General features: G+C 37.9%; 2 protein-coding genes across 6 annotated transcripts in view; one reads left to right on the top strand and one right to left on the bottom strand.

Moving 5' to 3' along the window:
- The window catches only part of ZCCHC2 (zinc finger CCHC-type containing 2), a 44,756-nt gene that overhangs the window by 6,328 nt on the left and 24,213 nt on the right, over window positions 1-14,215 (top strand). For all 5 annotated transcript variants that reach the window (XM_065052569.1, XM_065052568.1, XM_065052567.1 and 2 more), the window contains exons 2-3: window positions 8,456-8,567; window positions 12,014-12,090. In XM_065052569.1, coding sequence (XP_064908641.1) covers window positions 8,456-8,567; window positions 12,014-12,090 — 189 coding nt within the window. The remainder of the gene's footprint in view (window positions 1-8,455; window positions 8,568-12,013; window positions 12,091-14,215) is intronic.
- Window positions 1-14,215, bottom strand: part of PIGN (phosphatidylinositol glycan anchor biosynthesis class N) — a 287,637-nt gene that overhangs the window by 271,020 nt on the left and 2,402 nt on the right. The gene's annotated exons all lie outside the window — the stretch shown is intronic.

Here is a 14,215-nt window from a genome sequence, read left to right as displayed (position 1 = left end):
TAGAACTTAGTTTTAGACTCTAGGAGCACTCTCTGTGAGAACAAAAATAAAGGCAATCCCATTTTGAAGCTGCAGTGTGCTCTTTTTGGTGTTGTAGAGTTGAGCATAAGGGAAAGTGTGTCTTCAGAGTCTGGTTTAAATAACAGACAGAAAGATAAAAAAATGTCATTCACTCTTGGCACAGATGTTTTAAATGGTGGTATGCTCCAGGAAAATATTAGTGTTTTACAGGTTTTGCATAATGAGATAAGTATTCTGGCTCCCTTAGTGAATCCAACACCTTTGCCTCTGAACAGGTGTTTCTCTGGCTCCAAACAGGAGTTAACTATTTCCAGAAACATTACTGGAAATAATCTGGAAAATAATTCATAACTAGATAAAATACAATGCCTAAAATGAAAGACCTCTGTCTAAACGTGCATGCTAATGCTCCAGAAAACTGTGGAGTACAAAATTTCACTGTTTTCAGTTGGTTTTAGTTGTTCAGCTCTAAATATGAGGTGTTAGGACAAGATTGTAGCCTTGCCTAGTCCCTTTATGCCAGGGTTTATCAGCCTCCTGCTGTTTCTGTGCCAGTTTTTTCTCTATCATATTAGATGAGCACTGGGAGCACTGAAAATATACCCAAGGCTTCCTAATGCTTGCACTTAGATTGCTGTTGTTAAGCTGTGGTCCAGTTTTCAGTGTTGCCCAATATTGACTTATTTGTAGATAGTGGGATCTCACTGGGCTTGGGGTACTGAGGACTCTGAGCTCTTTCTAAAGAGCTGCAGGAAAGGATGCAGCCAGCATCAGCAGGATGGCTGTATCTGTGAAACCACTGAAGTCTGTAGGATTCTGTCTACCTAGGTCTCTCTTGCCTCATTTACTTGTTAAGATCAGTATCCAGTCGCAGCTGCCGTAGGAAACACTACAGCAGATTCGTCATTAACTGTAACTAATACTGAATGTCTACTTTTCCTCCGAGACTTGGTGAATTTCTGTCGTGCCCTTCAAATCCTAAGGGTGTATACTTTTAGAGACCGAAGCTCGCAGAGGATAAGCTCAGAGATTTGGCTGGAAACTGCATTCCTTCGTGCACTTCTTGTCTTTTCTCAACCTCTTAATCTTGTCCTTTTTGGGAAGAGGAAGTAAAAATACTTTTTATAGTGAAAGGAGGTTTAATGCCTTGGGAAGTGTCTCAGGAGTGAGAAAACAACATGACAGAGATTTTCTGTTGTTCAGAACCTGCCATACCTGACAGAATACTTCTGAACTATGCTGAGTTCAAAATTTGAGTTCAAAAATTGGATAAAATGACATATTAACCTTTGCTGGTAGTTAAAAGTAGTAATGAAGGCATCATCTCTCACAGTACTAATTGTACTTCAGGGAACCACTCCTAAGGGGCAAATGTTTTTCTAAATTTTTCTGTCACTCTAGGCTGTTGTGAGATTAATTTTTTGCATTCAGTCTGAACTAATACATTCAAGTAATCGCTTAATCACTCAAGAGACAATTGTGACAGTACTGAATTTCAACCAGCTGGCAATGCAGTAATCTAAACTGTTGAATTGCTGGCTATAGCTTTAAGTTCTCTACTTTGTCATAGGCTGCCTAGGGTGAACTAAAATAGTGGTTTAAGTCTAGTTAAAAGCTCAGATGCAGATGAGACTTAGAGAAAGAACATGCTGTGTTTCTCTAACAGCAAACACAAGGTGTGGTATTCCCCCAGCACTTTAAATCATTGCTGTAGCTGACACAATCTGGTACTTCGAGTGTAGTTGCTAGAGACCTCAATAGCTGAAGTTGTTCATGCTGTGTAAGAGGTATGCTTTTGTCTCAAAATTGTCATGATTTCACAGTGCTACAAGTTGGTCAATATGTGATTGCTGAAGCTGTCATATGATGTGCTTTTCCTCCCTGAATCAGCTGATGTTGGGTTTTTTTTCCACAAGGCTTCTGTATCCCTTGCAGTGTTTTGTTGCTGCCTCTTACAGGTGAGCTCTTAAAATAGTTTCACTAAACAAATATGCCTTCAAGTACTCTTGGGCAACTCTGCATTTTCTCCTTTTAGTCTTGCTTACTAGATGTGAGTTAATAGGGCAGTTGCAGGTTATCCATTTGAACCTTACGTTCAGCCAGCCAGACTTTTATTTAGCATATTATGGGATTTTATGTCTGGTCACAGAAGCACAGGACGGTTGAGGTTGGCTTGGACCTCTGGAGGTCATCTTGTCCACCTCCTCCCTCCACCCCCACTCAGGCAGGGCCACCTACAGCTGGTTGCCCAGGACTGTGTCCAGACTGGCTTTTGGTTATCTCCATGGATGGAAACCCCACAGTCTCTCTGGGCAACTTGTGCCAGCACTCAGTCACCCTCACAGTGAAAAAGTGTTTCCTGATGTTCAGAGGGAACCTCCTGTGTTTCAGTTTGTGTCCATTGCCCCTGGACCCGTCACTGGGCACCACTCAGAAAAACCTGGCTGCATCCTCTTTGCACCCATCCTTCAGTTGTATATATGTACATATTTACAGATAGGTAGGTAGATTATTTTCTTAAAAGCTGCTTTTTAGCTGGTTAGGCCTCAGCTTGTGTTGTGCCTGTAGTTCTTCCTCCCCAGGTGCAGGACTTTGTCCTTCCCCTTGTTGAACTCCATGAGGTTCCTGTCAGCCCATTTCTCCAGCCTGTGATTTGATGTGGAATAAGTGTTATTGTTCTGGAGGTTTATTTTGCACATGAAAAGATAAGTTAACAAGGAAGTATTTGTTTCCTGGCTGTGGCTGAAAGAGGCATCATTTGGTAGATCTTCGTGGTCTTAGATCTTGAGGTCAGTTCTGTTCTTAGTCTTGCAGGACAGCTCTCTGCGTCTCAAATCAATTGGACAGTGCCATCATGTAGCTGAAAGCTTGCAAACTGAAGCATAACTTAGCAGTGATGTCAGGTGGGCAGTTGTCTTCAGTCATGGTCTTGCACTTGGCTAGCAGCTTATGCGAGACAGTAGTGGATTGTTTTGTTTTTTGCATGGGATACAACCTGTTGCATCAACAGTTGTCCACATTGTTTGCATTTGTGAGCATCAAATGCATGTGCTGGATTTCCGTTTTAAGACAGCATCAATGTTCTATCCATACATCCAAGTAACAGCAAGTAAAAGTGTGCTGATACAGTTGCACACAGGCTTCCTCTTTGTTGCTGTTGTCATCAGGGTTCAGCAGCACACAAGTACACATGCAGCTTCAGCTGATAGTTGCTTCTTTAGAAGTGATGCTTAGCGTTTGTGCTAATGTAGCTACACAGGTATGTATCTGTGTATCATGGTTGTGAAGCAATAAGGGTGGTAGCTTGTAAGGATTTTTTCTAAGGAAATCATGGCTTTGGTCTTGTAACTGGCATCACATCTATTAATGATTATTCTGACATCAATCAAATTTCTCTACGGTACAGATGCTGTAGTTGATAACTTGTGATCATGAGTTAGATCTTGATTCTTCTAAGGTGCCTTCTTTCATCTGGTTTTGTTCGCTAGTTCCCACTTGAACATGAATGAATGAGCTGTGCCAGTTTACATTTGAACAGCCTACAAGTCTAAGTAGTGCTGTCCCTAACAGCACATTTACTGAAGTCTTACAGAAAAATAAGCTTTCATATTTGGGCATGTAGAACTATTCAAGCAGCCCAGCTGCTCTAAGCAGGTTTCCCTTGTTAGTGCTCATCAGAGCTGATGCATGAATAGTTCTTTTATGAAAGTGCAGTGCAAACGTCAGAATACTTAACGTGCATCAATCACTTCCTCATGATGATTAGAAGCCTATCCAATAATGGATTTCATGACATATTGCCAAACCAATACCAGTATGACATTTTTTGATCAGCCATCTGTGTTAATAGAGGGCAGAGTTTGGACATCTGTCATGTGTATTTGAGAGATTTGCTCAGCTCACATACGTTAGTTATACAGAGGAACATCCTTCTGAGCAGGATGACTCCACACTTTAGATATTTGGTGCTTGTCCTTACAGTTGTGGGAAACATCTCAAGTGATAGGTGGGTTTTATTAATATGGTAATGGCTTTCAGCCATATGAGGAAAGATGTCTTAGATAAAAAACTATGGGGTAGATTGTGAGAGCAGACAATTTTTAGAGTGCTCTCGTAGCAAATTTCACTTTCAAGGAGAAATGTAGTTAATCCTCTGGCCTGTCACAAAGATCTATGCGATTATTAAATTAATTATCTGGCAACTGGTTTGGGGCCACCCACATTTCTTGCTTCACTGTCTTTTAATCATTAGCAGCAGAACTGTGAGCTGCAGTGAATCCTTGCATGTGAAAACCTTACGGTGACAAAGGCTTATGCAAGAATTAATCTTACACTTGCATGTGCTATGTGAATACATGTTATTAATGGACAGGAAATGACTAGCACAATTAGTGCTATACACCATGAGCATCAACAGGAATTCCTTGGCAGCAGCATACTGAGTTTTAAAGGACTTGTGCTTGTGGTGTGACTGGTACCAGGTAGCAGGCCGTGATGTCACTCTCACTGTTCATCTGCCCTCCAGACTGTCTTGACTTTCCGCTTGCATGCTAGAGTTGTCCGCTCTGACAGTGCCACTTGTATTTTCTTCATGTGTGAGTGCTGGAAGTAGGACTGTAACAGTAAGTAACACCCAATGTGAAGAGTTGTAATGCAGGCTCATACAGGAGTTGGAGCTGGCACAGAAACAATCCTTGCAGGCTGTAAGCTGTACAGTGAAGCTATGACTGCCTTGGGTTACCCTACTGTCTACTTCCTGCATTCCACTGGGGCCTGTGAAAGCTATAATTCATAGAATACATGCAGTACATATTGCTGGTTTAACTTTCTAGGTGAAGAATTTTTCAAGTGAATAAATTTTGAACTGTTTTACAGTTATGATGGTTTATAAAATCATCCATGTCAGGACTTGTTTAAGTACAGGTTTGGAACCATGTAATAGTTTACAGTTCAGAGGGAGCCTTCAAATGTGGATGTAGTTCACTTGGTACAGAATGCTGCCATGGATAGAAAAGTAACCACTCTAGAATAATTCTCTGCAAAGGTATCTGAACACTGTTACAAAGATGATATATATGCTGGGTGAGAAGCAGTTTTCTAGTATTAGGAGGTGTAGCAGAAATATCTAATGCTTCTTCGGCGTGAGCTGAGCGGAATACATCTTTGAAGTAAATCTTATTTCCACACCTCTCTTCTAAAAACTACTAACAATTTCATTGACTTCTCAACTAGCAATTATTTATTAGAATAGATTGTAATGTATTTTTTCCATTAATCAAGACAAATAGCCTGACTTTGAAGGCAAAAGAAGGTCTGACTTGAAGTTTGGGTTTAGATCCATTTGTGAATTGAAAAAATAAGTAATTGATTAGGTGGAAGTCTCAGCTTGTTCCTTCAAATGAGTGATGCACTGCTTTCAGCTCTTATGGTCATGATTTCAAAGGTGGAAAAAGACATCTTAGAAAAGTAAACCAACTTGAACAGTTTGAAAGCCTCTGTCAGAGTTAATACAAATGTCTGTCGTCTTCTGCATGCAGTGTGGAAGAAAGATATCAAAGCTGTTTTTGGCAAAGCATATGGCTGTAGCTTAAGGAAGACCTTACCTCTGTCAGAGAATTGACATTGATCTTCTCTAGAAATCTTGGTTCAGTTGTTTGATTTCATGTCAGGAAGAGATTGACTCTCATACCAAAATATGTACTAAACTTTTCAGGTAGTTAATCGTAGTAGTGCTTTTTATGAAGAGTCTTAAAGGAATCACAGTTTTAACAGGGTAACATTGATGCTCACATGCCAGCAGCTTTGTGAATAATGCATGACCATGAGTTAGCACTTAAAAAGTTAAATATTTGGGTTTGATTGTGTCCACGGTTGTTACGAAATGTTTGACAAAACAGTGTCAGTGTGGGTTTTGAGGAGATCTGAAAGTGGCTCTCTCCAGACTATGCTTGTGATTTTTAATTTTTTTTTAAATTAAACTAAACTTGGAAATTGCTAAAGCTGTTGAAATGCAATCTTGTTGATATGCATCTATTTTCCTTTCTTGTTCCAAATCTGACATTGCACAAAGAATTTATTAGATGTTTGAAGCTTGAAACACTGTTTTGATCAGTTAAGTTTGCTGAGACTGTTTGCTGAGTAACTAGGGATTGGTGTAAATTTTATCTTGAGAAAACAAGGTATGCTCTATATTTTAAGTCTGATGGCTTTGAAACCTGAAATTACTGACACTCAGCATAGAACACAAAACATACCCTGAGTTAGATGAAACAGCTTAAATGTTGTTCAGTTCTTCAGACTGTGTGTAGTGCGGTCTAAAGGCCACGTAGGTGTTCACTTGCTGGTTGTGTACTGCTGTTGATGTGACTGATGAAAGTTAGATTAAGTATGCCCAGGGCAGTCTTGATGCCTTGATACTTACTGGGTCCTAAATGAGTTGAATGCATGGTTAGGAGTTGCCACTGTTTGTACTCATACTATAGATGATGTAAAGGTGGTTCAGTAAGGTGAAGCAAGCTTTAGTTCATATATCTGTCAAATCTGAAGTTCATTGAAGAATTCACAAACTGCAAGGGAATTCCAAGGTCTTTTGATACCGCTGTGCTTCCTCATTCTGGTCTGTCTGTTGTGATGGTCTTGGTGTCCTCTGTACCAAACAAGGTAACTTGTTTTGGCTGCTGGTTTGTCCCATCACATTGCACAAGTCCTTCAGGAAAAAAAAGAAAAGCAAAAAATCCTCCCCCTCACCGCAAACCAAAACCAAACTAACCCAACCCAACCAAACAAAAACAACCCAAAACCTCATCTGTTCTGGCACTTATTTCCAGAATGTTATGCTTCCTGTACTTAAAAATAAGAGTGCTGTCTGAAGATCTATATTTTTTCCTCTGTCGATCTTCTATGAAGGTCTTTCAGTGGAGCAGTGTTCTTCATCCTGAATAAGAGGAACAGACTTTAAACTTTGAATATACATCTACTTAAAAAGTACCCATTTCTCCCAGGAATTTCGCTTTATAGAGCTACTAATAAGATAAATACTTATTTACCTTCTAGTTTTCATGCAGACCAGTTGCTAAATATTTGCAGCGCCTTGAGTGTCCTCTATTTAACTTGCTTCTTTTGAAAAACTTCCCAAGAAACCTACCCTCTGTTTTAGATTTCAGTGCTTACTAAAAACAGTATTTGATTGATTTTTGATGCTAAACAGCAAACCACCTTCTCTCCCTCTCTGCACTGCTGCTGCTACTATCAATATGTTATTTACATATTGATGGCAATTAGGTACTTGCTAAACTCATATGTTACAGTACTTGTTACAATTAAATAGAGGTGCCTTACTTAAAAGAGGTTAATCCAGAAACTTGCTAGCAGCTTCTAGTATTCGGTATTTTTTGTGGATGTATCTTTTTAAGCAGTGTCATTTCATTGAAACATGAAATGGCACTGATCAACTGGCAAAAGCACTTGCATCTAAAGTCATTGGACATTTAAAACCATTTCTGAATTTTATCTTGGTTTGTCAGTTTGTTTTTTTAACAAGACCTGGTCATTGAGGAATATGTAAATTGATATATGAATGTTTTATATTAATTTGGGAAATTTTTTTTAGGCTCTTGTTATGCCAGATGAACCATTTGAAGTCCGTGCTCATCTAATACTTTTCTCTAATTTATCAGTGTTAGCCTAGTTTGTTCTTTCTTATGTATCTGTCTGTGTTATGTCTTGTATGATTTCCTGTTCTGTCCCTCCGTAGGCACTGTATTATAACAGTAGTAATTCTTGGCATATAATTTTGAAGTCTGCATGCAAATGTGTGGGGAGATGAGCTTTCAGTCTGTCCTTTTCTCTATAGAAGAGGGATGTTGGTGGCAAATGATTGCATTCTGAATGTTTATTTAAGTAAGAGGTGCGTGGATTTAGCTGTAAGGACCATACGTCCTGTTAGACTGTCCAAACAGTTACTCATGATTTTCTATATAGAAGAAGTGGCAGGCTGGAGATATAGGGCATGAATAAAATTGAGATTATGTTTAGTGTATAGGGAGTAGACGACTTCACGGGTAACATAGTAACAGTAACAGTAAACGAGCATTGAAGTTCTGAGCTAATGATCTTGAATTATCCAGCCTGAGAGACCCTAAAGGCACATGCTCTGTCCCCCACCCTGTTCTGTTTTTAAAATAAGGTCAGTGAAACATTGGGGTTTATAGCTGACATTTGATAAACAGATAAATTAAAAAACAAACAAACAAACAAACAGAAATAGCTTATGACTACCTTTTTTACCACTGTCAAAAACTTCATTTTTTTTTTTTTCCTGTAGAATACCAAATAATGAGGTGGTGGTGGTTGTTCTTTTAAATTCTGCTGCTTAGAGCAAGATTTAATATACATTCTATTAAGACACTTCCTTTTTTTTCCCTTCTCAATTTAGAATGACTTTTCCCGTAGTGACTGCATGTCAAGCAACGAGACCAGTTTATTAGAACGAACTACAGCAGCTCATGATGGACTAGCAATGGCTTCCCATAGACCTCAGCGAGAAGGTATGTTGCCTGAGGTTTCTTTTGAGGATCAGTTTGAGGGGTTTTTTGAACGCTAAATTCTGCCTGGAATTGTAGAAATCTTGCATCTGTGAGAAGCTGCAGTAAGTATAAGATCTTCTCTGCTGCCTAGATGGTCTTTTCATTGTTATAACAAGTTGTCGTGCTTGTTAGCTGCTAACTACTGGTAACTTTGTGCACAGAAATTCATTGCAAATGGGCTTCCTCCTGAGGAAAGAGGTGGCATTTGGGGGAAAAAAAGAAAATTTAATGCAGTTGTATTAATGATGCTTAGACTTTTTGAAGCAAAACTAGACATGAAGATACTGTGAAACAATGGATAGCTTTTGCTGCTTGATTCAGTTGTATGTGATTAGTCTTAAAAAAGAAAAACGTATATTAGGAGATTTTATAGAAGGTGGTCGTTTGGAGGAGTGAGAGGCTTTCCACAGAAGTGTCTTTTGGCTCTGTTAGGGAGAACAAGAACAAAGCTTCAGACTGTAAACAGAACTCTTCTGTGCAGTTGCCAGCAGTTTCTTCTCTTTGAGGAAATGAGCATTATTGAAAACATATTTATTCTTATCCTTTATTCTCCGACAAGATTAGCACATCTCAAAATTAGTCTACACTACCCTGCAGATAGTGAAGAGCTGGCAATTTGGAAAAACTGTTGCTATTCCTTTTGTCCTCATAAATGTCCTTTTGTCTCTACTGTGAAGATTTAATTACACTTTGAAGGCTGGCAATTTGAGTATTTTAATTCCTTGAAAAAAAACACAGAGAAAGATTATGGCAGATAACAGACAACAAACCTGTTTCAAATCCTTTTAGAGTTCAAAGTGTTCATATTCACAAATTAGAAACACAAAGGGAGGCTCTCTTTAACAGTGCTCTTGAATTAAATACCAGAAACACAGAAAAGTGGAATAGTTGAATCGAGTGAAGAGCTTAAATATTTCTCAGCATTCGTATTATCATAGTTAGAAACTACAGTGAAGGATCAGAATAATTTTGTGATATTTGCTATGTAGGTATGTGATAGATTCCCCGCTACAGAAATCTCCTTACTGGGTTAGAAATAGCTCTGGTAATAATACACGTTTTTATTCTTAGCTGTGATGAATACGATTTTGAGAAATATTAACTTATACTCACAATGGAAGCAGTGTCACGTATACATGCTTGACTTAATCGTCTTGAATGCATGTGTTGTGTCCAAAATACATGTAGAGATGTAACACAGCTCACTGGCTTGTATATTCAAACATTTCTTCTCGGTCTAACCATTTAGAATATTTAAAACATGACTGTGGAAACAGAATTTTAAAGTGGTCTATTGAAACTATGGAACTAAAGCTGTGCAGCAACAACACTGTAATTACCTGTTGTATCACTTGTTATGATGAAGCCTGCACCAGCAACAAAAAGAAATTAAGGAAGCTGAAGGTACTACGGTTTGTGATAAAACTTCTTTATACTTGAGGACAAATATATTTAGCATTGAGAACATTAAATAGTTTAAACACAATCTCGTTAGAAAAGAAGCTTGTCTCTGAATGCTAATAGTGTTAGTTTCCATAGTTATGTATGCTAAATATATGCATGTAGTGAAATGCAGTTTAAATCACTATTCTCTGTTCTAGTCATGGGAATCAACTTTTAATTAACTTCTGAATAGCAACTCAGCTAATGGTATATCAGTTTTAACACTGACCATTACAAAAGTTTACTGCACCAAAACTCATGTTATATCATAGTCCTTTTTCTAACAGTGCTTGTGTCTATACCAGACAGGTAAAAAGGTCACTAAACATTTGTCTTTTCATGGTATATGGATGTATGTTATTGTGTGGCATCCTTATAACAAATTTATTTGATTGTAATAATTAATCTTCATTAACTTATAAAAATTACCTGATCATCTAGTGCTCTAACTCCCAAGTAGAGGGTTACAACCAGCGTACACCCTCACACTCAGTATTTGTCAGTCTTTCTACTAAAAGAAGCTGTAACACTATCACTAAGCTTATATGCTGGCTTTTTATTCCTTTAAGGAAATTGCTAATACTTAGTTCTCTTAGAACTGACATGTTTGATGGACATAGCACTTTAACTGTAGTTTTAACAAACTTCATTAAAGATGTTTAAGTTAGATGAAGTGGTTGTTAGCTAATCTCCAAAAATAAGCTTTGTAACATACACTTGTAGGAGGTTGGTTTTTGTTTTGTTTGTTTGTTTTGTTTTGTTGTGGTTTTTGTTTTGTTTTGATTTTTTGTGTTGTTGTTGTTGTTGTTTTTTAATATCCCATGTAAACATGCAGTTAAAAATTGAAAGGGAAACATTAACTGGTCACACTACCTCCCTTCCACCTCCTCCAACCCCCAAAAAAAAAGTTCAGAAGCATTGAAAGGAAGCTGGTTTTGGGGCTGGTTGGTGTGGGGGCTGGTGAAACTTTTTAAAATATTTTTTTTTTTACCTGTAAAGATGTGTTCATGCTTGTAAAGGAATAAAATTATGTTGAATTCTTAGGCCAGCATAGCAGGAAAAGTGAAAAGCCTGTTTCAACTATATGAGGATTTTTATATAGAGCAGGGGTGTAAAACTCATTTTCACTGGGGACTGTATCAGCCTTCAAAGGGCCGAATGTGATTTTAGAACTGTACAAATGTAGGAGTAGTTAGATTTATACAGTCCTAAAATCACATTTGGCCCTTTGAAGGCAAGCGTGAGGCTGATGCAACCCCCCGTGAAAATGAGTTTGACACCCCTGTTTTAGAGTATTACCTGAACAATGCTATGTGCCCTCAAGAAAATCTCCAGACCCTGAAGGCCATATGGTACTGCTACTTACAAGTCACAGCCAGAACTTGCCTGTTCCTGAATACAGTAGACTATGGGGAAAGGAATGTTAAAGCAACAAGGATTTTAAAGTACTCTTCTTCCTTTTCAGTTCAATTTAATGATACTCTTTACAGTATGATTGTAGTAGCCTCTGCTTCTTCTCTTAATTTTCTCTTTGCTAACACTAGTTTCTGTCCCCTTCAGGCCTTTTCCAAGTGTTTGCTTCCACCTTAGTGCCTTTCAGAAGTGTGGTTCTTCTGTCTTAGTTTGCTCTCATTACTATGTTTCAGAAATGTGGACGTGGAAGGCACTGTCACTGGCTTTTGTATTGTTGTATTTAAGTGAGTTTTGGTCTAAATAAGCTTTTGAGTAATGCACAGATTTCCATCATCTGCAATGAAGGGATTGTTGTCAGGCCAGAGAAATACTTTATATGAGAACAAGGCTCCACCTGCCCCCTGCAGTTTGTTATAGTAAAATAGCATCTGAGGAAGAGTGGGGTTGTGTGAGTCACTAAGTAGAATACAGTGATTCTCAGAGTGGCTAGGTAAGTAGATATGTTTTCAAACTGTAATTTTGGTGTGTACAATAAGGTGTTTTTCTTTCAGCTGTACACATTGAGAAGATAACCCTGAAAGGAGTACCAAGAAAAAGGGCTGACAAACATTTGGAGTACACATTCAAAGTAAGGGAATAATCTCCAGAATATTGAAGTAATTGTCTTCATGGTACCTGTGTACTGTAGGTATATACAGCTTGTTTCAAATGCCTCCTCGGAAGGCAATTTTGAATTCAGTTAGCGTCTTCAGAGATTCGTGGGATTATCCTATAATTCCCTTGGACTCTGTGTACAGATCAGGTGTTTTGTGTAATTGTGGGCATAAGGTGATAAGGTGTAAAACACCAGCAATAGCCAAATCTGTGACATCACTTCAGGAAACCTGGCTTTTTATAATTTGGGGTAAGCATTACAAAGAATTCTAAAACTAGTTGAGTGTTTGCTCAAGTGGCATAGGAGTGCAGTTCTTGTGTCTGCAGTTTTATATTGCTTGGAATTATGGGGTCATCTTAAATCTCTTTCATGAGTGTTTACCATAAGAAGATGGATCCTGTGTTTTTTAACAAAACTTAGGGTTGGTTGGTTGATCTGTTTTGCATTTTGTTTGTTTAAAGTAAATGCAAACAACCTAAAAATGTCAACAAACTTGAAGGCCTTATAGTCTTCATATATTATATATTATATATTATATATTCTAATATCCAGAGGCAACATGTAAAACAATTATGTCAGTGAATTTTAAAACAAAACTGAAACACTGCTTTTTACTACTTTGGAAGAGAAGCTTTTGGTATTGGGTTCTGGTATTAAAGGCCATAGGTGTTAAGGTAAGACAGTGATGTTCTAATTGAATCAAAGTAGTAATTTTCTTAGCAAGGACTGACTGACATTATGAGTAATTCAGCCAATAGATGTGAGTTTGGTAGTATACCAGATTTGAACAGAAAGTTTGACTTTTTTCTCCAAACAATAGAATGTTTTAGATCAAATATTGTAACTGTCCATTTGACATCAGTCATAGGAGCTCTTTGAAGAGGCAAGTAGCCATTTTTAGCTGAAAACTGATGTGTTGATCCCAAAGGCTGATATTGCATTCTTTAAATGGATTTGAATTATAGAGTTTTCTCTTTTCTGGTATTAGTAGAAGCTTAAAATTAGAATTAAATTGCCATGTAAACTACTTCTGGTTTTGAAGTAAAGTAGTGGCAACAGATACCTTCTTGATCATGTCTGAAGGTAAAACTTGCAAAAAGTTCTGCACTCTTCTTTTGCTGAGGACAGTGATGCGGAATTTAGCCTTCAAAATCTTAAAGGTTAACTTGCCCAAGTATTTCAATCTTGTCATAGCTCTTTTGTCCAATTAGTCTATGAACTGAGTACTAGTAAAATACAATAGTAGATAGGAAAGCTTTCTGCAGAATGCCCATATAGATTATTAATTTTTAAAGTCAGTTACAAAACTATTTTGAAAATTCAGCACATAGATGGATTTGACAGTGTGTTTGAATTTCTTTGTTAAAAGGGTAATTGTGGAGATATTCTGGGAAGTATTTGAGTAAGCTTGAAACTCCTCCACCTCAGTTCTTGTAGGAGAGTTTCTTCTCCTCATCTGTGCAGGTATATACTCTGCGCCTCACTGCAGATCATTTTGTGCTGGCCCAGATTCTGCTTTTCAAGGTTATAACAGCAATTACAGTCATGGCTTCCCAACTGAGGTCACCAAGAGTAGTTGGCATTTCTGAGACTAGGCTGAAGGCAGTTGGTGTTTGACATTATCCTATCAACTCTTGGGAGTAAATGAATGTTTGTAATTGCCATGTCCACTCCTATTACCCAGAATCTTCCCATGCATGTAATGGGAATCTTAAGCCCAGAAGCAGGCTTAGAGCCAGGCAGCACTCATCTAACCAAGCTTACTACTTTTTTTTTCTCAAAATATGCATGTGAAGGTGCTGTTTTACTACTTGCATGTGGTGTCAGAACAATAAGGTACTGAAATTTTATATAACCATATGCCAAAATGCTGCTTGATTCTTCAGTAACTTCTTTATTAAGTTGCAGTACTTCTTATGAATTGTACCCTACAACAGCTTCTATATGACCATGTAAGCTTCAAGCCTAAGACAGGTAAAATTATTTTATAGGCAAAATAAACAAAGAGAGATTTTTTTTTTCCCCTTTTTTTGATTCATGTTAATGGCAGCAAGGGCTCAATCCAGTCTATCTGACCTAAAGTCCTTCTCTCTGGTAC

This window comes from Columba livia, chromosome 2 (genome assembly GCF_036013475.1).
Source record: "Columba livia isolate bColLiv1 breed racing homer chromosome 2, bColLiv1.pat.W.v2, whole genome shotgun sequence".
Taxonomy (NCBI): Eukaryota; Metazoa; Chordata; class Aves; order Columbiformes; family Columbidae; genus Columba; species Columba livia.
This window is presented reverse-complemented; position numbering and strand designations above follow the sequence as displayed.